We start from the raw sequence: 25,080 nt of genomic DNA on the forward strand, positions 1-25,080 counted from the left end.
GTCGAACTGTGAAGAATGTATCTTGTTAAAACATCATGTTTAAGGCACTAAAGAGAAAGCAAAAACATCCTCTGTGACTGAACATATTGCACCAGCACAAACTCCCTAAGGTGCATTAGTAAAATATGTACAAGCCATGCATGCTTGCCCTTGTTCAAGGCTCCTTACTGTAGCCTAAAATGCATGTTTAAATGCTGAGTGTCCTCTTGGGGGAGGGTTGTGAAACCTCTGCAGTCTGTTGGGAAAATTAAACATTGCTCTATTTGATAGGAACAATATGGGTGTATCCGGTTTTAAGCCTCCTGTCAACGAATTTCGAGACAAAACAGAGTGAAATGTACACTTTCAGCATGGGCTGTACATCAAATCTCTTCTCTCCATTTCCCCTGAGGCTCTGTATAGGAACTGGAGCTGTCTTAATCTTACTTTGCTTTATTTATGGGCTATTTATAGTTTGTAGTAGTGAAAGGAAATGGGTTTGCATCGTCCAAGAAACATTGCATATATCAGATTATGTTCATCATCATGGAAAACTTTAGGCCTTGTTTAGAAGTTTTCTTGACCTCTCCTGCTTTTAAAGCTTAATGACTATGGGTGCATATTGTCATCATCGAAATAACACCATTAGCCTCTTTAAATAGCCATTTTAGCTGTGCATTACTTCCCAGGTCAATAATTGCTCTCTTGATCTCTCCTGTTTCTACCTTTATTCCTTATCTCCTCCCTTTCTGCGCTCACACACATTCCTGTCATGAAAGCCACGGGCGGACAGGACCAAACCATCTCCATGGAGGGTGTCCTGAAAGATGCATTTTTATCAAGAAGGATTTACTCACTGTACATAAACCACAGCGTGTTATAATAATACAAGATTTATGTATAAAGTGCTCTTTGGTTGTCGTGACACGGTTTTCTCCTGCGTGATTATGTGGGACACAGTCGGGAAAACGGTCCCCCCCTCTTCCCTGATAGTGGACACGTCCCGCCGCTGCCATGTTGGATGGAACTGACTCCGGGCTCTCTGGCGGACGGACTTCCCGGGAAAGTTTTCACCGTTTTCCGTCTGCGCTCCAGTCGCTCCTGTTTTGACCTTGTTTCGAGTTGGAGGAGGACGTCGCGCCACATTCCCACACATCGTGCATTTTCCCGGTGGTGTTGCTGCCGATCCCCGGGGACGGGACAGAGCCAGCCGGTGTGCGGGGTCGGAGGCAGGCCACGGAGGAAGGACCGAGGGATTGTTTATGTCTCTTCTTTTTGGATCATCTAACGAGTTCCGAGTCGGTGCATTACTTCAAACCTTAAAGGATGAGTGGACATCCGCAACGGCGGCCGCCTAATGTCAGCTCCATGCTCCTGACACCGCAGGAGAATGAAATCATCTTCAACCACCTTGGCAGGAAATGCATCGTAAGTTTTTTTTGTTTTTTTTCCCCCCTCATTGAATTGCTTTACGATAGCAGGCTAAAAGGGGGTAAGCTAATGCAGCCAAACTGGGATGGAGGGGGTTGTTTTTGTGTGTGCAATTGTGTGTCTGTGGCCTCCATTGTTTGTTTGTTTTTTAAGGTTTGTGTTGACTGGGAAGACTTAACTTTGAGAGGTGGGTTTGTTTTGACAGCCGAGACAGCACCGGGCAGAGCTGCCAGAGGGGCGACACTCGAATGTCTCCGCTCAGGACGGCGGGGTTTGTCTTTTAAAGAACAAGATGTATCCCGGCCCGGGGCCCGTGTCTGTAAGGGTTTAATTTGAGAGGAAAATCAAGGAAATACTGAAATTCCGCAGTCGGTCGCTGCACCGCACCGAGCCCGGCGTTGGCAGAGTGGGGTTAACAGTCCGGGGTGTCGGGGTTGCTAAATCCATCAGCGCCTCGCGTTGATTTTTTTCTTTCTTTTCTTTTTTTTTTTGCACTGACATTACATAACGTGGCTGAACCTTTTTGGTTGTTTTTTTTTTTAATGGGAATTGTGCACACAAAACAAAAATATGTGGAGAAAGTCCTGCTTATAATGCTCGACCTGCCAGTCACACAAAAAAAAAAAAAGAAAAACCGACGCCGGAGCGGCGGAGGAGCCGCTCCACTGTGACTGCAATCAAAACCAACAATGCAATGTCACGACTCAATAATGAGAGATCCTCGATTATGTAACACATTTAGCATCCAGCTGACTCATCTGAAGGCTCTCAGCGTGCACCACGTCTCACCAAAACATATGGAGGGGTGAACAAAAAAAGGAAATAGTACGTCAGACATCCCCCAGTAAACACTGCAGAGACCAAATAGACCACCACCGTGTTTTGCGGACTGAAATAGCCAAATATTTGGATGAATTTTAAGAATTCATTCAATCCTGAAACATCTGATTCATCAAGCCTCCATTCATTGTGCAATGAAGCATTACGTGCGTGTATTTGCCATGCATGTACAGATATCTTCGTCCTCCTAGACCCAAATGTCCAACTTAATGTAATATAAGCCACCTAAATCTCTTGCTTCACAGCAGAGGTGTCGATCACATTTTTAGTTCAGGAGCGTCTGAAGGTCCAATTTCATCTTGAATAGGTTAGATTAGTAAAATAGTGCTATAATAACCTTTAAATTTCAACAACAAAAATGTCCTTTGCGCAGTAGGGCCGGGTGATTTGGCCTGAAAATAGAAAGATGATTTTTCTTTAAAGAAAAATTTGAATTTTAAGTCGATTTTCACTTAAAAATGACTGCAGAAAGCAAATTTATTGCTCCGTTTCTGTTCCGAGGTAAAATGCATATAAACAATCCCAAAATCAAAAGTAAATGAGGCTGTCATTCAATAAATTCAAGCTTTAGCCCAGGTATAAGCAAAAGTGCAACAGCAACTGCAGAAACCCACAAGAAATGGTACAACGGAACATGAATAATGCTGAAAAACTTGAAATTGCCAAATAAAAATCATTTTTAGCTACAATTGATTGAATCGATTTTTATCTTTTTTGCCCAGCCCTATTGTGTAGCAGAGTACATGTGTTGAAAATGTCCATATTTTCACAATAAAACACAATTACTCCTTAAAATAACCACCATAACTTAACATATTTCAATGGTGCTGGTTAAATTGTGCATGTATTTATAAACTCGCCCAAACAGCATGGCTTTAAGGTAATGCAAAATCACTCGCAATGATCTCTGGGCCTCAGTGTTGTGTTCACTGCTCTTAAGAAATTTGTTTAAGAGTCTGCACATTAGTGTTGAGTAAAGTTGGGATTAGTTCCATGAGAAAGGGTGGGGATAAGGCTTCACATGAGCATTATAAAGGCTGTTTCATCATGCATTCAATAGCAATCAAGAGCAATATCCAGTATCATGTATATTCTCATTAACCCACAGTCACTTCCGTATTCTGTGGTTACGTATAATGTGCCAACGGCACTTACTTTAATTGCCAAATCTCATCTTAGAGTATTTGGTCCACTGTGTATGACCATGACAAGTTTACTAATTAAAAACTCATGGGAAGATTCAGAACCACATGATCAACAGACTTTAGATTTCACCTCTATATTTCACCATGGCTGCTCATAATGGAACGTTTTCTGACTCGACGGTTGACCATTGAACCCGAAGTCACTTTGCTCTTCTCATGATGGTATAAACAGTTCCGTGTTGTATTCCAGACTCTCCGGACACCAGATTGACGTGCCCTCATTGGGAGGTTGCTGTTGGCAGACGAGGTTGATTTGTTTTTGGGTTTTTTTAATCGGTTCACATCTTGGAGGAGCCGCGTTGCAGCTCAGTGTCGACTTCTCGAAGAAATAATACGTTTGACTCGCGCGTCAACCAAACGTGCTCTGCCACTGCACTTTGTCTCAAAACACTGAGCTGAACTGACAGGCCGTTAACCTGGACTCTGATCGGACCATAAACCGAGTTTTAATACTTCATGATTTCATTCAGAGAGTCGCAAGCTGGTCAGACTGGAGCCTTAACATGCATTTTAACATCAATTTAAATGTTTAACGGTATGATACCTCGGTAAATGTCAAGATTTTAGAGAAAAGACTTGTATATGCAAACTAGGACCGTAACCGTGATTATTCTTTCATTGTGACTTTTTTCTTTTCTTTTTTTTTTTAATGGCCCATCCACAGGTTACTTCCTCATAGCGATCATTGTTTCCTGTTATTGTGAACAGTAAAGGTGGCAGAAAGCTCTCTCTTCCTTCTTTGTGTGCCAGTAACGCTCCTGTCCTAAAGTCACCACATCGACCCAACCAGACAATTGGTATTTGTGGTTTCTTTCTGAACGTGTGTGTGTGTGTGTGTGTGTGTTGGGGAAAAGCCACGCGTCCTATCCCGTGACCCAGCCCACATTAGGTCACACGGTGAAAGCCCCTCCCCCGTCCGTCGTACGTGACCACACAGGTTCTCTTAAGGTGTGTCCCTCCCACAGCTATGTAAACCTGCGAGAAACCCAGTGACTGAGCTCCTCAGGCATCCAGGCAGTTGTGTCGAGCGGCATGCGAGAAGAGACGCGGGATCGGGAACATTCCTGGCAGTCCTACGCTCCTGCGTCTTCTCATGCAGGGCGAGAGACGAACTGTGGGAGTGTTTTGTGAGAGACTGGGAGAGAGACGCTGTGTGTGTGTGTGTGTGTGTGTGTGTGTGTGTGTGTGTGTGTGTGTGTGTGTGTGTGTGTGTGTGTGTGTGTGTGTGTGTGTGTGTGTGTGTGTGTGTGTGTGTGTGTGTGTGTGTGTGTGTGTGTGTGTGTGTGTGTGTGTGTGTCTCCCCCGCCAATCTAATTAAAATGCTCATCAGTGACGTGGAGGCTCCCCGATTGCACATTATGTAAGACGCTTATTATGCAGGAAAACTTTGAATCACGTCGTCATTTTTTTTCCTTTTTTCATCTTCCTCGTGCACAAACTCTGCCGCATAAGCAGCACGTTGTAGAGGGAATGTTTTAATATTAGTTTCCATTATCTATCTTTTTTTTTTGTGCTAGTTGCCAAATTTGATCTGTCTTTACAGAAATATTATCGTCACATTTTTGTTTTCTGTAGTTTTTTCCACGACCAAATAGAAGTGCTGATCTTTAGCTGGAAGTATAAAATAATGACGGCAATAGAAAGCAGCTTCAACAATCCAGAGTAAAAAAACAACCTTCAAGGAATCGACAATAACAAGAACAAAATGACAATCAATCTTTTCTTATCCCATTGAGTACATTTTGCACACCCTGCATTTAATGCAATGAAAGGTTATATTATTTTCACAATTGATGTTATCCCAGCAGGGGGAAAAACACAACTAACTGCCATTGTTCTTTGGGTGAGTACAAATGTTAATTGACCCCGGTTCCCCATCCATAAGCCACTTAGGGGGGAAATCCTGCAGTTTCTGACGCCTGGGCTTTGATTGAGAAAACAAAACACACGTTCTAATGCAATAGAATATCTGACGGAGCTGAACAAGCCAATTTAAACAGTGTTAATCATTGACAGCCTGCAGAATTCAGTTAATCCATGTTGGTACGTTCAAGAAAAATCACATTTCGTGTTTTGAATAAAAAGTGTTTTGGGTTGGGGTTTAGATGTGGAATTTTAGAAAATAAAATTGAAAAAGAAATTCTATCAGCTTGAGATATAGACAAAAGTTTATAATTCTATGAACGCTTTTGGCAGGATGCTGACATACAGAATCCATCTTAAACTCGCTCATAACTTTAAAAAGTGTTTTGACCTGCCTGTTAAAATGTTTATTGGTTTTACACTTCCAGTTCCCCAAAATGCTATTTGTGGAGTAAAAAAAAGAAAAAAAAACCCTCACTCTTTTAAGCTGTAACTAAGCTCACATGCTCAAAATGTAATTATGAGGATCAAGTATATAATTTTTGCCTATATAAGCATTCGTGTGCACACATGGAGGCTTTACTCATTGTTATTCCCCCGAGCTGCTTTCACTGTCAGCAACAGCGTCGGAAATGGCAAAAGGTGGAAAGGGTCCAAGTCACACTGTGTGTGTGTGTGTGTGTGTGTGTGTGTGTGTGTGTATGTGTGTGTGTGTGTGTGTGTGTGTGTGTGTGTGTGTGTGTGTGTGTGTGTGTGTGTGTGTGTGTGTGTGTGTGTGTGTGTGTGTGTGTGTGCGTGCAGACTGCCTGATCAGCAGTCCTGTCCTGCAGGAAGTCCCGTGGTCGGCCTCCTCTGGAGATTTGTGCTGGAGAAGGGGAACATGACTCCTCTTTCCCTCAACATCCTGCTTTTTTCCCCAATTTTCTCCTCTTCCTCTCTACTGTTTACTCCCTCCGTACCTCTTCGACACCATCTGTTCTCATCTTCTTCTTCTTTTTTTTAAGTCATTAATTTTTCTTGTGGCTTGCAGCCTAGCTTTGAGCCTGTATTGCGTCTCATCTGTCATATCTTTTCTTACCGTAAGCCACCTCTATCTCTCCTGCTTCAGCTCTTTAATCTTCCCTCTCTTACACTTCTTTTTCTTTTTCTTTTTTTTTAACCCTCTGGCTGTCGGCGCTGTAATAATGGTTAGCTTGTGTCAGGAAGGAGTGACCAAATGATCAGAGGATGACATTTAACGCCAAATGATGGTAAAAGGGACATAATTGAGCGCAATTTAAATGCCACGGTTGTTTCTTAACCACAGAGAGGCTGAACACAATAATTGGCTGGGCTGAGTGGTCTTCAGACATTCTGTCAATTTGGCGCAGCTCGAAACCTTTTAAGCTGAAAATGGAAGAGGGTGTAGATCGAAACCTGCTTCATTGCAGAAATATGCTTATTCATAACGTGCCCAAGCAAAGCAACTCCCATCGTCTGTCCATTTGAACGTCCGTCGTTAATGTTTGTCGTGCATTGCTCTCTGCATCGCCTCTGCGTGGTTGTGTTACGAAAACAAACAGCAGCACCGACTCGTGGCCCAACGACGTTTTCAAAATGACGTGTCGGCGACGCGTCCTCACTTTAAACGTCGTCTAAACGGAGCCCCGGGGTGTGCAGGTGAGCGTGCAGACGTCGAGTTCACGCGACTCGTTCACTTCTCGAGTCGCTTAACCGATGAAATTGCTGATCGTGTTTTAGGAAGTGCGCGGGCGAGGGGTTTTGTTTCAGGTTCGCGCTTGGTGACGCCGCTCCGCACAGCTCCGCTTCCCTCCAGCCTCTGGGCCTGTCGGGAGCGATCAGGGCTCCAAGAGCAGATGAAACCGTGGGGCTTCGGACCGAGAGACGCCATTACAAGGCTGCGTGGCAGAAACAAAGGGGGGGGAAAAAAAAAAAACCCACATGTGAGAGCAGAGTTGATTCTTGAATCGTGTATTCACATATCTGAGCTATAAGCAAACAAGTGAGATTCGATGCTGCTCCGCTCATGTTGTGTCCAGCGTTTAGTAGCTGAACTCCGCTTCATTTCCATATGAGTGTAGTGGAATCGGACAGATAACTCATTGCGCGAAAGGCTAATGGCTCATAGCTTTTCTTTGCGAGCTGTTCACATCACCGTCTTTAACGGTCTTTAAGGTTCCACCTGCACGTCGATGGACGTTCAGCATGGTCATAGGAAGTTGGCGTTAGTTTCAGTTAGAGCCCGACTAATATGGATATTTTTTGGGGGGGCCGATGCCGATTCCAATATTGGGAAATTCAAAAAACTCTGCAAACCGATATATCGGACTATTACATTTTTTTGTGCCGGGGTGACGCGTCACCGTTACACGTCGATTCGTCATGACATGTGTCAACGTCCACTCAATGTGGCAGCGGTGATAAAAGCATGGAATTCATGTTCACATTTCAGTGTAGTATTGATGATGTGACAGAATAGAAACAAATGTGAAAACGTAGCTGATGGTCAATAGAATGAGGACATGGACGTTGCCCATTAGGCTTAGGAATAGTAAGCATATGACACGACAACACTACTTTTAGAGGCTGATGTAATGGGAATAGTTTGAACCAGCCATTAGCAACACAATGCATGTCGATCTACAGATCTGCACATATAGGAGAAGGTGAAATCACATCAGGTTTCTAACAATCATAACTCGACACAGTTGGACATTCGCTGGGATCCTAAATACACCCGACTACAATAAAAACCCAACAATGTCAGGGGTCTGTCCTGTACGTTGTTTTAAAAGTACCCGCTAGTTCCTGGAATTATGTCGAGTTGAAAAATCCCAGAAGCCACAGCAGGCATTTCCTCCCATAATGCCTTTGCTTTCATACATGTATGTTAATGAGGGTGAACTTGGACCTCTGTGTGTGACTGAAACCCTGCAAGCAGCATGTGGAGGCCGGTCTGGTCTCCGGTCTTTTTGTGTGACATGGGGGGGGCTTTAACAAGGTCTGCAGCCTCCGTCTTCATAGAATGTGTTCACCAGTAATTTGCGTTGGAAAAAAAATAAGTCCTGGGTTAATTATCACATGACGTGGCTGCATTTCTTTTGAAAGGCCAGTAAGCAGCATCGCAGGCGCTGTGGAGATTCTGTACGACTTGACTTTACTGCATTAAAGCAAGTTTTGTGGGATGAACCGAGATGATAAGATACCTGGCTTCTCTTCTCTCTTTGGATGGCTGCCGTGCCTCTCTGAAAGTTTGATCTGAAAACTTTGAGACCAAAAGGGCCGTTTTCACGAATTTTCCACCAAATAGAATTAGTCTGAAATAAAGAAGAAAATAAATTCTACACATACAAAAAGCAAGGCATTAATTGATTGCATTAATGAAGTAAGCAAGTACAATTTTAGAGATTTAAATAAAAAATTTCTCTCTTGAGCCATTTTTATACTTTCTGGGATATTTTTGCCTCTTCAGCTATTTATAGCTGCAGGTTTAGCTATACGGACTTTGAAAAAATAAAAAAACAAATTTTCTCTTTTTTCTATCTTTCCTTTTCTTGTTTTTCACCCTTTTTTTCCCTTTTCCTTAAAGCTATTGCTGACTCATTTAAAAAAAAATTTTTTTTTTTTTTGCTGTAATGCAAATAAAATTAAATACAAATTAAAAACACGTTTATTCACGTGACGTATTCTGAAAGCTTCGGAGGAGTTTAAGAGGCGCAGGCCTCTGGTTTAGCTCATCGGTTTTGGTTCATTGGTTCCTTAATAGTCTGCTTTGTCTCGCCGGAGGATTCGTGCCCTACTTTTGCCAGGTTTCCTGTCGAACGTTTTGTCAATGATTGACTTTTCAACAACTTCAGAGCTGCGGCTACCCTGCCATTATGTCATGAAGTTGTTATGTGTTCATACTGCTTATCAGTGTCGGCTTTGTATTTAGTCAACACAAAGGTATGTGCGCTTTTCCCCCCAGCCGATCCGACAGCCACTAACTTCTCCTCTCGCTCTCCAGTTTCATATCTGCTGGAAGTATTACCTTCAGAGTGTGGCGGAAGCCTCATGGAGGTTGTAAAGTGGCATCACACTGGGCGAGGGAGAAGGCTCTTTGTTCAGGAGCTGCATAATAACCCCTCAAATTGTCACGACTCCAAATGTTCTCCTTTTTGTTTTATTCTGACGTCTTGTCAGAAAATCTGAACAAGCGGAAGAAAAATGAAGTTGTGCAAAAGACAGTGAAATGATGTCCACATTTTCTCATTAAATGTTATTGCGTCCAAAAGTTCCCGTGATCCTTTTTGTCTTTTTTTTGAGATTTCATAAAAGGTAATCCACCATGATGAATCCAAAAGTGACATCTTCTATAGTCATTATATCCATTTTTCTGTATCATTAACCCTTGTCACAGTCTATCATTGCCTTTTTGTTGTCAAGTGCATCTATTTCTTCTGTCTTCTGACAAAAAAGTTATATATTCACCTATGCACGTTTACGTTTTATTCCAAATCGTGTGCATGGATAATTCCTATCCATATATAAACATGATTTTAATTTTTACACATATTATGATCAAACGTGATCTCGAGATGAGAACAGCCTATCAGCAGAAGACGAATACTCGCTCTCTGTGTTTTGAGGCATGACACATCTGAACTTTCTCACAAAAAAAAGCTTCTTAATAATGAGCGTCTGCAGCAAACGCGTTCAGATAGCCTAACTTTTCCTGAAAAAAAAACAAACAAAACCTGTCTAATACATGACCGTGCTCAAAAAGCAGAGACCTCAGAGGTTGAGACGGATGATTTCTGCAGGATTCAGAAATCTATCCTTCAAAGTGTAGATTTGGTGCTATGAATCATTTGCAGCGGAGTCTTTTGGTGTTTTTAAACTTTGTAACGTCACCCGGTGGGCCGGATTCGACTCACTGGCAGGCCAGTGTCTGCCCTCGGACCGTATGTTTGACAACCTGCTCTAAACCAATATGGTGATTTCTTCTGAAAATGTAAAAAAAACACAAAAAAACACACTGACACATTTTTGCTTAACACCATTTGCTGAGTTTGGCTCTGAAAGTAAAGCAGCCATCTGTTGCACATGACAACCGCTTTGCTGCCCCCTGCTGGCGGGATACGGACACTATATTTTGAGATGCGCAGACAGTTTCCAGGTTTTAATGGCGCCTTCACATTGATCCACGTGGCAATGTGGAGTGAAACCCGCCGGACCAGTGTCTTGGATACATCTAACCCTTTGTCCCTTGTCCCTTGTCCCCCCCCCCTGCAGTCATTGTCCTCGGCGGTGGTCCAGGTCTTCACAGCAGACAGGAACTCCAGCTGGACCAAGAGATGCTGCGGGGTGGCCTGTCTGGTCAAAGACAACCCTCAGCGGTCGTACTTCATCAGGGTTCTTGACATTAAGGTAGGCAAATGCTTTATATAACGTCTTAGTGGTTGATCCACATCATAAATGATACAAGACCACGATGAATACAAGTGTTGGTTCACCTTCATTAAGTAGGAGGATTTTATATCATGCTTTTTATAGCCGTTAAGGATTTAAACAGTTTTTTTTGTGTGACCTTGTGCAAAAAAGAAAAAAAGCTCTTCACTATGACAAATCCATGAATTGTTCTCCCTCTTGTGTTTGTGTTTTCTGACAGGACGGTAAGATGACGTTTGAACAGGAGCTCTACAACAACTTCAACATCTCCCTCCCCAAATCCTACTTCATCACATTTGCTGGAGATGTAAGTTCTCCTCATTCCTTCTTTGCTTTTAAAGACTACCATTAAACGTAGTGTGAGAGAAGAAGAAGGGTTGTAAAGGATGGTGAATTTCTTCTTTTTCCTTTTCTCATAATCATTTGTGTGAAAATAAAGCAGCCAACAAAACATTTTATGCCATAAAACACAAACGAAGACAATTCTCCTCAACAACTGCCTCCCAACATGTCCTCAGTGATCCTCAGTCCTGGTCGCGGTCCAAGCTTTGACCAACTGGATAATCTTCTGGCGCGTCTGTCCGATGAGGACGTCTGCGCGAGCCCACCACAGTGCTCCAGTAGTGATCTGAACACGGTCTGCCACAGCGTGCTCACACGTCGAATGCCCTCGCAAGGTGCAACAGGCACTACAGTATTTAATCGACGAAAAGTAAATTTCACCGGAGAGTAAATCCTGCACGTCCGTCCACCATTTATTTACATGCTTGTGAAAACGTGTGGACGTCGGTTCCAGTCCGGCACGGTTTGCAGGAGCCCGATTGAGAAACCCTTTCCATGTTTTCCTTCCCAAAAATCCAACTGCTTTTCCATTCAAGCGCCGAGCTCTGTGTCAAATCTGGAAATCCCTCTGTTTTGGGAGCAAACATGTTGCTGGTGGAAACAGCACGTCACGGATATCGGTCTGGAAAATCTGTCATTAAATCGGTGTGTTGACGACCCTCGAGTGGAGTAACAAATGTTTCTGTGTCGACAGGCATGCCAAGTGGGTCTGAACTTTGCCAGTGAAGAGGAATCCAAGCGTTTCCGGAACCAGTTGTCAGAGCTGCTGGGGAGAAGACAGAGGAAAACCGGTACCAACTCAATGCTGCCGCCGCTAACACACCTCAGCTGCCGACCCCCCCCCACACACACACAAACCCCCCCCACACACACACACACAAAAAAAAACCCCGCGCAATTGAAATGACATGATTAGGAATTGATGTTTGAAAGCACCAAATCGAAACGTGGCACTGTGTAAAAACTGCAAGATATAATTGATTTCTAATCATGTCAGTTTCAGTTAACTCCAGGTTGCAGAGCTGGCAAAAAAAACAAAAAAAAAGGTCAGAATTGATGCAGGAAGTATCGTACTGGTCCGAAAATAACAAGACTCCCCCCCCCCCCCCCCCCCCTTTTTACAAAGGGCCATTCTCTGGGAGATATGATTCATTTCTGTTTAGATAACGATGATAAAAACGATCAAAAGTATCAGATATGCAGCATTTTAAAGCCTTTGAACGGTTGTTAACTAACAGCTGTGGACGGCTTCTCCTCCTCCCCTCAGTGGATCACATCCAGCATCCTCCTCCGTTTCCGAGGCCCAATTATCTGATGAAATGCAGAACTTGGTGTAACACCAGGTTCTGAGTATTAAACCTTAATTATGACTCCAGATTTTTTTTTTTTTTTTTTTGAAATTTAAGGTTATTTTCGGACCATTACGACAGGAGATTTTCTCAAAGGATCCTGTATCGAATAAAGCTGAAGATTTTTTTTTTTTTTTTTTTGTCTGGCTCTGTTAACCATCTCTCTTGTTCCTCTCCTGATTCCTCACAGTCTCACTCTGTTCCTCAAGCTGCTGGTAAAATATCAACCATCTTCTTCTACCAGTCTGCAAACTTTCTTTAGAAGCCGTTTCCATCAATGTCCTGTTGCTCACAAATGTAGACCCGGGATCTTTGTTTGTTTGTTTTTTTTCCCAGTCATATGAGGGATTCGTCTTCTAAATCTTTAGACGAGTCCAAACGTCACTAAATGACTTTTCAGCAAAACCGACGGTAGAAGTGATGCACCACAACATCACACCTGGTCTTTTAGAAGCATTACACCGACTGGCCTAATGGGGGCGCTACAGTGTCATGCTGCAATGTGAAAAACAACCTGATTTGCTTCTACATGTCAAAAAAAAATCAAGATTGATGATTTCCATAGGTTTTTTTTTCTGTATAATCCTTTATCGATACTTCACTTGAGTGCATAATTTTCTCCATATCTGTATTTCTCCTTAAATATAGTACTACTATTCAGTTTTTTAAGTACAGGTTAAAGAAGTTGAATCAAGTCTTTTGTTTAATCTGTCCTTCTGAATAAGTTAACAATGTGAGTACTTTAACCAACTAATGATTTTTCGTGCCTTTTTTTTTTTTTTTCCTCTCCAAACCGCCACACTTCTCAACTTTTTGCCGTCACCTTCTTGATTGACACCGCCGGCCTCCTTTTTTTTTTTTTTTTTTTTTTTAGACGCGGGTGATTTCCTGACCTTTCAAATGGATCGCTCACCTCCAGCTTTCCCTCTCGGCTAATCTCGTCTACAAGGCTTCTAAACTGGGAAAACCCAACGCTGAGTGTTTTAAAAGTGTGTGTGTGTGTGTGTGTGCGCCTGCTTCCCGTCTGCCCGACACACTAACACTTTGCTTGGCAATATTTCTTCTGAGCATCGCTTCAGCCTGTGCAGCTCGCGCTCAATCCCTCCAAAGCTCTTGACTTACGATAAAAAAAAAACACAATTCCTCTTTCCGTGACTCTGCGCACTCGTCCTCTCCTCATTAACACGAGTCGTCACTCAAGCAGCGCCGAACTATAACAATATAATTTGTCTGTGTTCACAGAGAAGAGACGCGACCCCATCAATGGTATGTTTTTTGTTTTGTTGTTTTTTTTCTCCTCCTCCCCCCCCCCCCACTGTTTTTCTTCATAAAATATCCAGACGACAAGTGTAAAACCAGAGTCTGACCGGTGCTGGCAAACGCTTCTCACCATCTGCTCAGAACGTCAAGGAGGCGGAGTCTGGGGGGGGGTGATGAGTTCTTTTTTCCCCCGGACCATGCTGGAAACTTTGCCATCTACGTCGCGTTTTATATTTTGTGTGGGGAGAGGCGTCAACAGTTTATGATGAGCTGAGTCGACGTGAACTTTCCTGTTCAGTTAAAAAGAATAGAGTCGAGACTTTTTTTTTTCTCGTTTTGTTTTCTAAAAAAGTAACTTCTCTGACGTGTATAACTCCCAGACAGAATGGTTCGAATCTTGACTGTTGATTTTCGGCGTCTCCGACGACATCCCGGATAATGTCATGTGACAGGCGCCCTGCAGAGGAGCCCGGCGTGGCGTCATTCTGAGTAAACGGATATGTGGACAGGACAGCAAGAGATAAACGAGTTTCAAACTGACAAGCATGTCTGTTTGTTTGCGTGTGTTTGTGTGCGTGCAGGTGCATAAGAGGGTGTGACCATGCGAAAGACACAAGTGGTTAGCTGATGCTCATTTCCACCGCAGGTTATGAGCATCAGGAATTTTGTTTTGCCTCCCGCCGCACGTCATCGGGAAGCCAATATGGGCTTACGTGACGCGCATAAACCGGCGTCATGTAATTCAGGGATGGACAAGGAAAAAAACCCATTTTGGATTAAAGGTTGACTCAAAGGGATTTTTACATCATTAAGCTTCAAAAACGGGCTCATTACATGTTTTTGTGCACAATTATGTCACTTTTTTTTAGAGCTCCAAACCTCCCCACCAACAGGTGACCGTTTGTAACTTTCATGCAATATCCTGGATAAATGGATCTTTGCAGGTAAATTAGTTAATCTCCAGACAAATCTGTCACTTTCTTCTCTCCGCCTCTTCATTACCACCTCTCTCTTCCTGTTCTCCTTCTCTGCTCCTCATTCTCCGTTTCACCTTCTTATGACTTCATTCTTTTCTCTCTCATTCGTTCCCTGCACCGATTCATCATGTTTTCCAAACCCTGGAGATTATTGTGGGATTAAAGCATAGACGGGGGGGGGGGGTACTAGTTACGTAAAGTCCTGTAGCACATCCAGAATAATTTGGCGGGATTACATCCATCCGCGGTGTTTTGCCGGGAAAGGGGAGGAGGAAGGGAGTTGGAGGTGGGCGGAGACACGATTACATCAAACCAATCCAAAGCTTGATAATCTGACAGTGGGGAGTCGAGGAGGATGAATAAACTGCGCGATGGCTGGCTCTGTGCTCTTATGATCACGCCGCGTGATCTTGGCCCTCTCGACACGGACAGGATGCATATCTTTACCACCCCGATGAGGATGTTGATTCAGTAAATGACGAAAAGTTGCACTTGTGGAGGTTTACTTTGTTTGGGAGAGATTTCCTGAGGGCCAATCGCTTCTGAAGAGAGACGTGGAGCTCCTGCTTCTCTCGGCCTTTTGGAAGCTTCGCCACATCTCTACGGCTAGAATGATGTTCTGCACCACCTTCCTCTCTGCTCCCTCCGAGGACGTTAGCCGTGAGCGAGGAGGAGGAGGAGGAGGGGGAGGAGGGGGGGCAGCGACGCCTCTCGGCGGCCCGGGGAGTTGCCTGTCGTCTTTACACTGCCTGGTCCTCCCTCAGGACGAACTGTACCCGTCCCTTTCCGACCCCACCGCCCGCCTCTCCATCTGCGCAGAGGACCGGCCACGCGGCCTGGTGGGCGCGGTGCTCCTGGACGTGGGCGTGGCCTCCTGCGGAGCGAGAGGCGGCCGGTGTATCTGGGACAAGATGAGGCGGCGACGCAGTCGGTCGGCCTCGCCTTCACCCAGCAAAACCCCTAAAAGTCCGTGTAGTGAGAGCGTCGGAGGTATACGCTCCTGCTTTCATTCCTCTGTGCAGCACCGGAGGAGGAGGAGGAGGAGTCATTAAATAAGGGATTACATAATATGAATGAAATTGCCGGCCTCGAAAATTCCCATGCTTCTATGTCCATATGGAGCAGGGTCACTTGGTCATTGAGCGCAAGTCATTAAATACTGAAGTGTAACTGTGGTTCTGTCTCCGTGTCGTCCCCAGGGCCCGCGCTGCCCATGGCCACCGTCGACATCAGAAACCCCGAGATCCACAGCGGTCACCGTTTCCACAACTCTCAGGTGAACAACATTGTGCACTCCACCTTCCCCAAGAGGGAGAAGAAGAGCAAAGGGAAGAAGAAGCGGCTGACCAAGGCTGACATCGGCACGCCGAGCAACTTCCAGTGAGTCACTGCAGGCGACGCTGTGCTCAGCTCAGTTTTCCAACGGGTCTGATCTTTCTCTTTTTCGCTTTCAACTTAGAACAACTGAGCCTTAAATGGTTTGATTTCTCAATTTACACGAACACCTTTATACAGTGTGTAGCCGCTCCAAGCTAATTATAGTAGCCGATGAAGCATATAATCATTGTGTTATTAGTGTTACAGCCGCCTGAGATTTCATCCTTTCTCAACAATTTGGTGCTCTTATCCACAAGCTGATTATGATGAAATAATGCATTTATTTAATTTTTACTCATTTGAGTTAGAGAAAGGGTCACGTCACATTGAATATAAAGCAGGGCTGTTAATGATCATTCAGTTTCTCGTAGAAGAAGGAAGTAGTATCCTGTCGAAGTGGTTCCCAGTCTGCCCAGCCCAAATTGAGTGGGGAAATAAAATTTGTCGCTAACAGACGTTCAGCTTCACTGTCTTTTTCTAGCATATCAGAGGTCAGGGGAGGTTTGCAGCTTTTCCTAGAGGCTATGTACGGGACCGGGCAGGAAGTAGTTCAGTCTGGCCTAATGGGCCGTAATCCAGAGTGTTCTCCTATGGAATATATATATATATATATATACACATACATACATACAGATTAGTAGTGCAGAAAGATGTCACTGTGTCATGGCTAAAATCCCAGCTGATTAATTACTTGACCTTCATGCCCCCCCCCCCCCCCCCCCCTTTTTAATCCCAGTACATGAAGCGTAATGCACCATACACCAGTCCTTCTTAACACGTCTCTCTTTACTTTTTCCACAGACACATTGGACACGTCGGATGGGATCCAAACACAGGCTTTGATGTAAGCAGCTATAAACTCATATTAATGTGTCTGCATGTGTCCGAGGATGTAACTTTTATAACTTTACCCAGAAGTCATCCATTTGCCAGTCTCGCCACCAGATATGGGAAAAAAAAAAAAAAAAAAGCAATATCAGCTTTGTATTATAAAGCCGAGCTGCCCGGCTGAGTCATCAGCGGCGTTACACAAGGAGATTTTAGAGGAGAACCAACCTGCATCTGCATAATCCATGGACCCATTCCCAAAAAACATCAGCAGTAATTATTCTGGATGATGGCGACGAGTTCATACAGGTCGCAAGACTTACTAAATGAAAGAGAGGAGAAAAAAAAAATGTAAATCTGATGACGTGAGGTTCCCGCTTTAATGCTGTCAAGGACTTAGATTGATTTTTAAAGTGGTAAGTTGGAGCAAAGCTTCCCCTCCATCTCGAACTGTCGGCCTGCTAAAGCCGTGGATTCACCAAGAAGTAAAGGGTGTATTTTATATTCATTATAGCTCAACGTATCCCTGCTCTTTTTCATCCCTACGACTGGAGATAAAATCAAAACTGCTCTTTGAAAACCAAAAGTTAAGACCTCCAATGACTTCCTGTGTTTAAAAGGATTATTACTACTACTTCCTTTTTTTTTTTGCAATCACAACTTTAACTTCATGGTGGGAACTAGAAAAACACGCAGTTTACCATTCCATGCCTATATAACTGTCAAATTCTGTGTTTTTCCACAGTCGGTTTCAATATCTGGCAGAGCGTCAATGTTGCTGTGTTTTCAAAAAAAAAAAAAAATGTGACGTGCAACCACCAGGTGGCAGTGTCATGACTGAAATCCGGGCTTCATCTGCAGCTATTTTAAAATAGATTGAAGTGGGAATGTATTAATCACGCAACCTCACAACTCCATTTGATTCCCCAGCAGTCAAACCGTCTGATCCTGCTTTTGTCGCTCTCACTGAAGTCCAATCTGAACGTCAACATGTGACCAGGCTGCAGAGCTGAGTCACACGACGTATAGAGCCAGTGATTGTGTGTGTGTGTATGTGTGTGTGTGGGCGGGCAGGGATGAACTCATGCACTGCAAAAACTGCTTAATAAATGGGGGAAAAAAAAAAAAAAACTGCCAGTTTGTGAGAGTCGCTGGAAGTTTAGTATATTCAAGTAAAATAGCGTGACGTGTTCGTATTTCTTTTCCCTGAACATACACTTCGTAAAACTGTAAACTGTCAATCTCTGGAGCCCGTCGTAAAAATGTGGAGTCTCTCCTCAGTTGAACAACTTGGACCCGGAGCTGAAGAACCTGTTCGACATGTGCGGCATCTCCGAGGCGCAGCTGAAAGACAAGGAGACCTCCAAGGTCATCTACGACTTCATCGAGAAGAAGGGAGGTGTGGAAGCTGTCAAGAACGAGCTGCGGAGACAAGGTAGACCCCCCCCCCCCCCCCCCACACACACACACACACACACACACACACACACACACACAAGAGGCCTCAGCGCATTGTGATCCTGTAACTCGGGTGTCAAATGTCATGCTTTTTTTTTGCAGGATTCTCGTCGTGTGAAAATGTTTTTTAATTCAATCTAACTGGTGTGGTGGTTTTATCCTCAGGTCCGCCCAGGTGGAGCGGTAGGTTTCCATGCATGACCTGCTGTGACTGTGCATGTCGAGCAAATCTATGAACTCCAGCTGTGTGAAGTCTCTGCAGTTACTTCTCTAGTGAAGCCTTTGCTGTTTTTTTGGGGGGTTTTTTTTGATTGTCTGAGACAGCTGGAGACACACCAGACCGTTAAACACACGTTTCCTTTGTGTCGTGGGATTACCGCCGTGCAGTGATACGTCTCTGTAAACTTCATAACTCCCGTCGGATTCTTATCGTGCAGACTCGTAATCTCCTGGTTTATCGCATTTCAAGGCACTTCTGCATGCGATGTGACGCTTTTATTTTTTTTAATGCGGATTTAATCAATGGATCAGATTGTCCTGATGAAAGATTTTTTTTTTTTCTTTTGCAAATTTATAATCTGATTTTGAGGTATAGTTTGTTTTTTTTTCTTTTTAAATGAAATTGCAGCTAACAAAATTAACAACCAGTTGCAGGTGAGAAGGCTGCCCCCTGTGGCGAAACTATGTAATTGCATGGCTTGGCGGCAGCAAGAATTGGGGGATTTACAAGCATTTTTGTCATGAGATGCAGTGAAATCTTGAGTTGATCCTCCAGTGGAACAGTCGACAGACTGAAATGTGTTGATCTGTGTGACGTCTGACTGATGTTTAGTCGTTTGTTGATTCTCCTTTGCTCTCTTGCCCTTCAGCTCCTCCGCCGCCGCCCTCCAGGAGTGGGCCTCCCCCCCCGCCGCCGCACCACGGCTCGGCCCCTCCTCCCCCGCCTCCCGCCCGCGGCCGAGGCGTCCCGCCGCCGCCCCCCTCCAGAGCGCCCGTCTCCGCGCCCCCCGCCTCCCCCTCCGCCTCCGTCCCGGCCGGGCATGTCCGCGCCCCCGCCTCCCCCCCCGCCCAGCCGGGGCTCCCTCCCGCCGCCGCCGCCGCCGGCCCACGCCTCGGTGCCCGTGGCGCCCCCGCCGCCGCCGCCTCCCCCCTCCGCCCCGTCCGGCTTCGGGGCGCCCGCTCCGCCGCCCCCTCCTCCGCCTCCCCCGGGGCCCCCGCCCCCTGCCCCCCCGCCCTCGGAGGCTAATGGCGGCGACGGCGGCTCGTCCTCCATCGGCAAGACGGCGCTGCTGAGTCAGATCAGGGAGGGGACGCACCTGAAGAAGGTGGAGCAGAAAGAGCGGCCGGTGTCCTCCTCCACCGGGCGAGACGCGCTCCTGGACCAAATCCGACAGGGAATCCAGCTCAAGCCTGTAAACGTCTCGCCGTCGCACCGTTAGCTCCGCCGGCGGCTGCGAGGCAAACGGCGCTTTAACCGTTTTCCTTCCGTCTTTACAGAGAGACGATAACGGCGACGCACCGGCGGCGGCGGCAGCGGCGGCTTCCTCGGCGGGCATCGTCGGCGCTCTGATGGAGGTGATGCAGAAGAGGAGCCGGGCGATTCATTCTTCAGGTGAACGTGAACCTTGATTATTAGTGATTTTTTCTTTTTTCAGGGGGATTGAAAAGCAAACGATCAAATATGACTGAGTGGAAAACCATGTTTACTAATGGATTAAAAGTCTGCGGCTCGACGTCTCGGCAGCCATTCTATCCTGTAATGTGCAAAAAAAAAATTATTCAACCATAAATTATTACTCACTGTAATACAAAACATGTGGGATATATGCTTGAAGCCCTATACTATATATAAGATCATGCATATGATTTAATATCACACAGATATATATTATGGTCCTCCACTGTCGTCGCATAGAAAACCGCTGCACAAAACATCACATAAACTTCTCTCTATATTATATTATATTGCTAATCTACAGGATTGGATCTTTAAATACCATAATTTACAGACTATAAGCCTCTTCTTCTTTCTGAGGTTTAAATGATGAGGCTGCAAATTTCTGGATTGTCCATGCCGCTGATGCATGGATGATGCGTTCAGGTGCATCATGTTTTCTGGGGTTTTTTTGTTTGTCTTTTTTTTTTATTTGGTGGGTGGCTTCTACTCAGGTGCGTTCAATAGTCTGGGAATTACGGTAATGAAGGTCGATTGAACTTAACAGAGTTCACTTTGTCTCGAGAGTCATTTCTGGTTGATTTCAGTGTTTGGAGAAGTTAATGACACATAATGTCATTTCATTTTTTGGGGGTTTTTTTAAACTGAAGTTTCACTACTTCCGCATCAGCATCAAACTTCCCCAAGATCTTTTTCATCATGTGATTTTTAAGCCTCGTGTTCATGCGTTTCCTCTTGCTTCGCGTTTCATGAACGTTTCGCTCGTCTTCACAGATGAGGATGACGACGACGAAGACGACGAGGACTTTGAGGATGACGACGAGTGGGAGGATTAGCTCCGCCCCCCCCAAAAAAAGAAATATCCCCTGGGATGATCATGACGCTAAAACTGTTCATGTCTGTCTAAAAACAACACACACAAAAAAAAAATTCTTTAATTTCAAAAATTCTAAGTGTAAATGTTCTGTTTTTGTTGTAAATTTTTTGTTGCCTTTATGCTTCTTTTTTTTATTATTATTATTAATCTGTGCAATACCTCATTTATTCTGTAAATGTTTTGTCATTCTCATCTTTGGTTGTTGCTTCTGTCTCCTCACCACAAAGTCTTTCATTTTAACTGTAATTTCTTACTTTCTTTTTCCTTCCCTCCATCACTACGTCCCTCCCCCCCCCCCCCCCCCCCCCATCCTCTCTGTTTATCACCTCCATCTGTCGCCACACAGCCATATTTCATCTGTCGCCTCCCGTCTTCCCACTCCTCACGTGCAATTTGAAATTGTCTCTTCAAAGTTGTTTTCTTTTTTTTTGTTTTTTTGTGTGGTTGTGTGTGAGGGTCGGTGATCGAAAGTTGCCACAAACTCTTTAATCAATTGTGTCGCCGGACAGGCGGTGAAATAATTAACTATTTTCATATCCTAATGCTCTGTAGTTTTATTTTTACGTATTCAAATGATCCTAGCTTAGCGCCCATATTTTCTTAAGGAAAAGACTTTAAGTTGCCTGCGGACTGTAAAATCTGCTCCGGAATTTTGAGTCTCTTATATTTTTGCACAGATCGAGAGAAGAAGACTCGCTGCGTGAATACAGGACATTTTGCAGCTCTGCGGCATTACGAAACACACGCACACACACACACACATACACACACACACACGCTTTAAGTGATGAGACGGAATAGACTGTAGGCGTTGAGTTTAGTTTTTTTTAACCGTTGACGTACAACACTACACACACAGACGCAGGTGATCCAGTGTTACCGCTGTCTATTGTGAATTTCATTTATATTCTTTGTCACACTACAAATTCAATTGATTTGTCCTTTTTTATTTTCTTCTCTCTTATTTTTTTTTTTTACTATTATTAGTGGCAAGCAGACTGTTAATAAAGGCCTGTTTGTTGGAATCGGGAATAAAGACATTTTTAGTTTCACACACCGGATGTTTCTAATGAGTCCATATTGCTCAGTTACTGCACAGAAACACCAGGGAGAAAGTGTTTTCCTTTTTCTTTTTTCTTTTTTTCTTCCTGCTGTGGAAATTAAAGCTGACGCTCAAGTATCAATGTCGTTTAAACTGATAAATGTTAATGGGTAACATAATGCAAATAACTGTTTCCGCACACCGTTGTATTATGTAATGGAAGATGTGTCTTAGTTCGGAATTACTGCAAACTACAGTCTCAATAGTTCAAAAGACAATAGATGTAGTAAAAAAATAAAGTGGCTGCTGTCTCTTATGCAAAAGCATTTGGAGGATTATTTTCTCCATAATATATGCATAAATAAATCTGTTTTTGTTGTGAAAAATAAATGCAACAGCATGTTTTCTCCCAAAAAAAAACACATATTTAGGAAGATTCATAGTCAGTATTTTGGAATATGCTTATATCTTTTTGTTTCTCATCAATAAAGCAACACAAACTACAGCTGATTTACTAAAACCTTGCATTAAGCCAGCTGCTCACCGATTCCGCTCTTCAGTAATAATTAAGGATAAATACCAAGGTTTGTTAGATACAGCATTATAGCATTGGTAGCAAATTTCACTTTTCTTGAGTCGATAAATCTGATGTTCGCTACAAATTTAAAAGTATTTGCAGCAAAAGTGTGGATATTTCCTCCTTTTAAGGTCTTAAAATCTGTTTTTAAGGCAACAAAGCCATTAAGTGCTACTTATTTTTACACTGAAGTTAAAAATGTTTACATTTTTTGACTTTCAGTTTAGTTTTCTTTGTTTTAATCATAAGATGCATTTCCTGAGCAAATATACTTGCATATGTTCGTTTCTTTTTTTGCATCTTCAGCCTAGATTTGAGCTTTTACCTTCAGACCCAACATGGTGATTCACTGTGACAAATATCCAAAATCTGGAGAGAGAGAGAGAGGGTTTTTTTTTTTTTTTTTTTTTCACTTTCATCATTTCTTCTGCATACTGGTATCACGCCATCTCGGGTCTGCAGCCACAGTCTTGGTCGAACTATAAAGAAACTTCCTCGGGAGGGACAAACTTGACCATGTTTTTCCGCTCATTTTAGCTTCTGTCAGTGAAAAAGGTGTCCTGGACGCCAACGGGCATGTAATGAACTCTTACATTGTACACTACTCCAATAAAGAAAAAGTCGATATTTACATACTTTTGTCTATTTGGGCGTCTTTTACCTTCATGTCATCAACTTTGACCCTTTTTAAACTCTAGTGGGCGAAACGGGCAAAGCGAGGAATTACAAAATCCGAGATATTTTTAGAATTGCTTCTGCTTTGACCACAACAATTCGTTTATTTTTAGTTGCTCACATCAGCCGACTGTGTATCGGTTCCCTTTGCAGCTTCAGAGAAGGATTAGAGCAGGTATGATACTTTCCACTACTGTGCCACGACTTTTCGCTCACCAGCTGCATTTCTTACAAACGATGTAAGAATAAGTGAAGTTTGGGTATGGATTGTTTATTTTACTAGATTTATTTGGGAAAACTGCTCAATATAGCTTATTTAAAGATGATGCAGTGTGACTTTTCAAAGTATGTATGATTGAAAATCAACACACTTTACATATATGTAATAACATGTTAGAAGTTATATAAAGTATTCATGATTTCCACTTTGAGAAGGCTGTATATGAAAACTTTAGCAGCTGTGTTCACCTCATTTCAAAGGTTAATTGTATTGTTTTTAGGTTATTTCTGAATATTTAGGCTAAAATGTGTGATAAAATATTAGAATTTCAAATATGTTACTTGAACGACATCTATTTTAATATTCACACAATCAAGGATCTTATGTGTGAACTCACAGAAGAAATGTAATATACCCCCGCAAACTGATCCAGTCATCACTAACACAATCGATCTTATTGAATCTATTAAAATATATCTAATAAGTCATGTACGTTTTCACAGACTTGGTCAGCTCTAGTTTATCTTTTTAAATGTAAGAATATTCAATGTACGCTTAATCTACAGCTAATTTTCTTGGATTAAATAGCCTGCGGACGTTGTAATTCTCGGCCTTTCGGGAACATAAAATATTAAAAACCAGCCTATTAAATAGACGAAGGGTCTTGATCAGCTGCAGTGTTTGTGAAATCAACTGATTTTGACGCCAAACATCAAACGTACCGGACACAACATGTTCTGTGTGGACAGTGAGCGCCTCTGTGCATCCTGCACATGTGAACGGAACACGAGGGCGACGCGGTGACCGCCCTGAGTGCATTCACGAGCGGGAAGGAAATACATTTTCGCCGAAGGACCCCCCCCCACACACACACACACACTATGGACTTTTTGACAGGCGAGAGCGAGTGCAGTGCTCTTTTATACTTAGGACACTTAGCTGAAGGCACGCATTGCGCTTACTGATCATCAGCTGCTGTACTTCAGGAAGGGTGGGGGGGTCATTGAGCTGACTGCTGGTCAGCAGGTTTGGTCAGCAGGATCCCGACTAGTAACTGGCGGTACTGAGAGCCGCTCTCTACAATCAGTTCGAATCTCACTGATTCACTCGCTTCACAAAGAGCCATTCATTTTAGGTTGTTCTTCACAACTGCACCGGACGAGACAAACTTCTCTCTTCTTCAACTCCTATAGGCTTTTCAAGGACGTCAAACCTGCAGAGATAGCGAACACACACACAGGCCCATTGTGTGTGTGGGTGTGGGTGTGTGTGTGTGTGTGTGTTGCAACAGGTGGGCGAGCCAGGAAGACTCTCATAGGGAGGCAGGAGATCTAAACACACAGGAAGGTAAAAAGCTGCACTCACACAGACGAGCGCTTTGTGGCATTTATAAGGTATGACTTTGTTTTGTGTGGCTCTGATGCACCGACACAGACAATCAATATAAGTTCAGAACTATTGCAGAATAAGTGGTTAATGTCATCTGAGGAACATTGCGAAACTGTAAATGGGAATGTGCAAAAGTAAAATAAATTTTTTTGAGGGGGGGCAGTTTATTGACAGAATAGATAAAATTTTGTTAAAAAATTTAATTGCAAGGAAAACAAATATAAGAACAAAAATATAGAAGGTCCACGGATAAAGAGGCGTCCTCGATTTTGTTTGTGGGGGAAAA

At 43.6% G+C, this 25,080-nt stretch overlaps 1 protein-coding gene across 1 annotated transcript; it reads left to right on the top strand.

The window, feature by feature from the left end:
- Positions 1-1,006: 1,006 nt before the first annotated feature.
- wasla (WASP like actin nucleation promoting factor a) lies at positions 1,007-23,104 on the top strand. The gene is given in 13 exon segments (XM_080517875.1): positions 1,007-1,407; positions 10,593-10,727; positions 10,969-11,055; positions 11,785-11,881; positions 13,682-13,705; positions 15,876-16,056; positions 16,855-16,897; positions 18,163-18,316; positions 18,505-18,522; positions 19,209-19,342; positions 19,344-19,751; positions 19,837-19,951; positions 20,789-23,104. Coding segments are annotated over 13 exon segments (1,560 nt in total). The 5' UTR covers positions 1,007-1,305; the 3' UTR covers positions 20,851-23,104.
- The last annotated feature ends 1,976 nt before the right edge of the window (positions 23,105-25,080 follow it).

The sequence above is a fragment of the Blennius ocellaris genome (assembly GCF_963422515.1).
Source record: "Blennius ocellaris genome assembly, chromosome: 22".
Classification (NCBI taxonomy): domain Eukaryota; kingdom Metazoa; phylum Chordata; class Actinopteri; order Blenniiformes; family Blenniidae; genus Blennius; species Blennius ocellaris.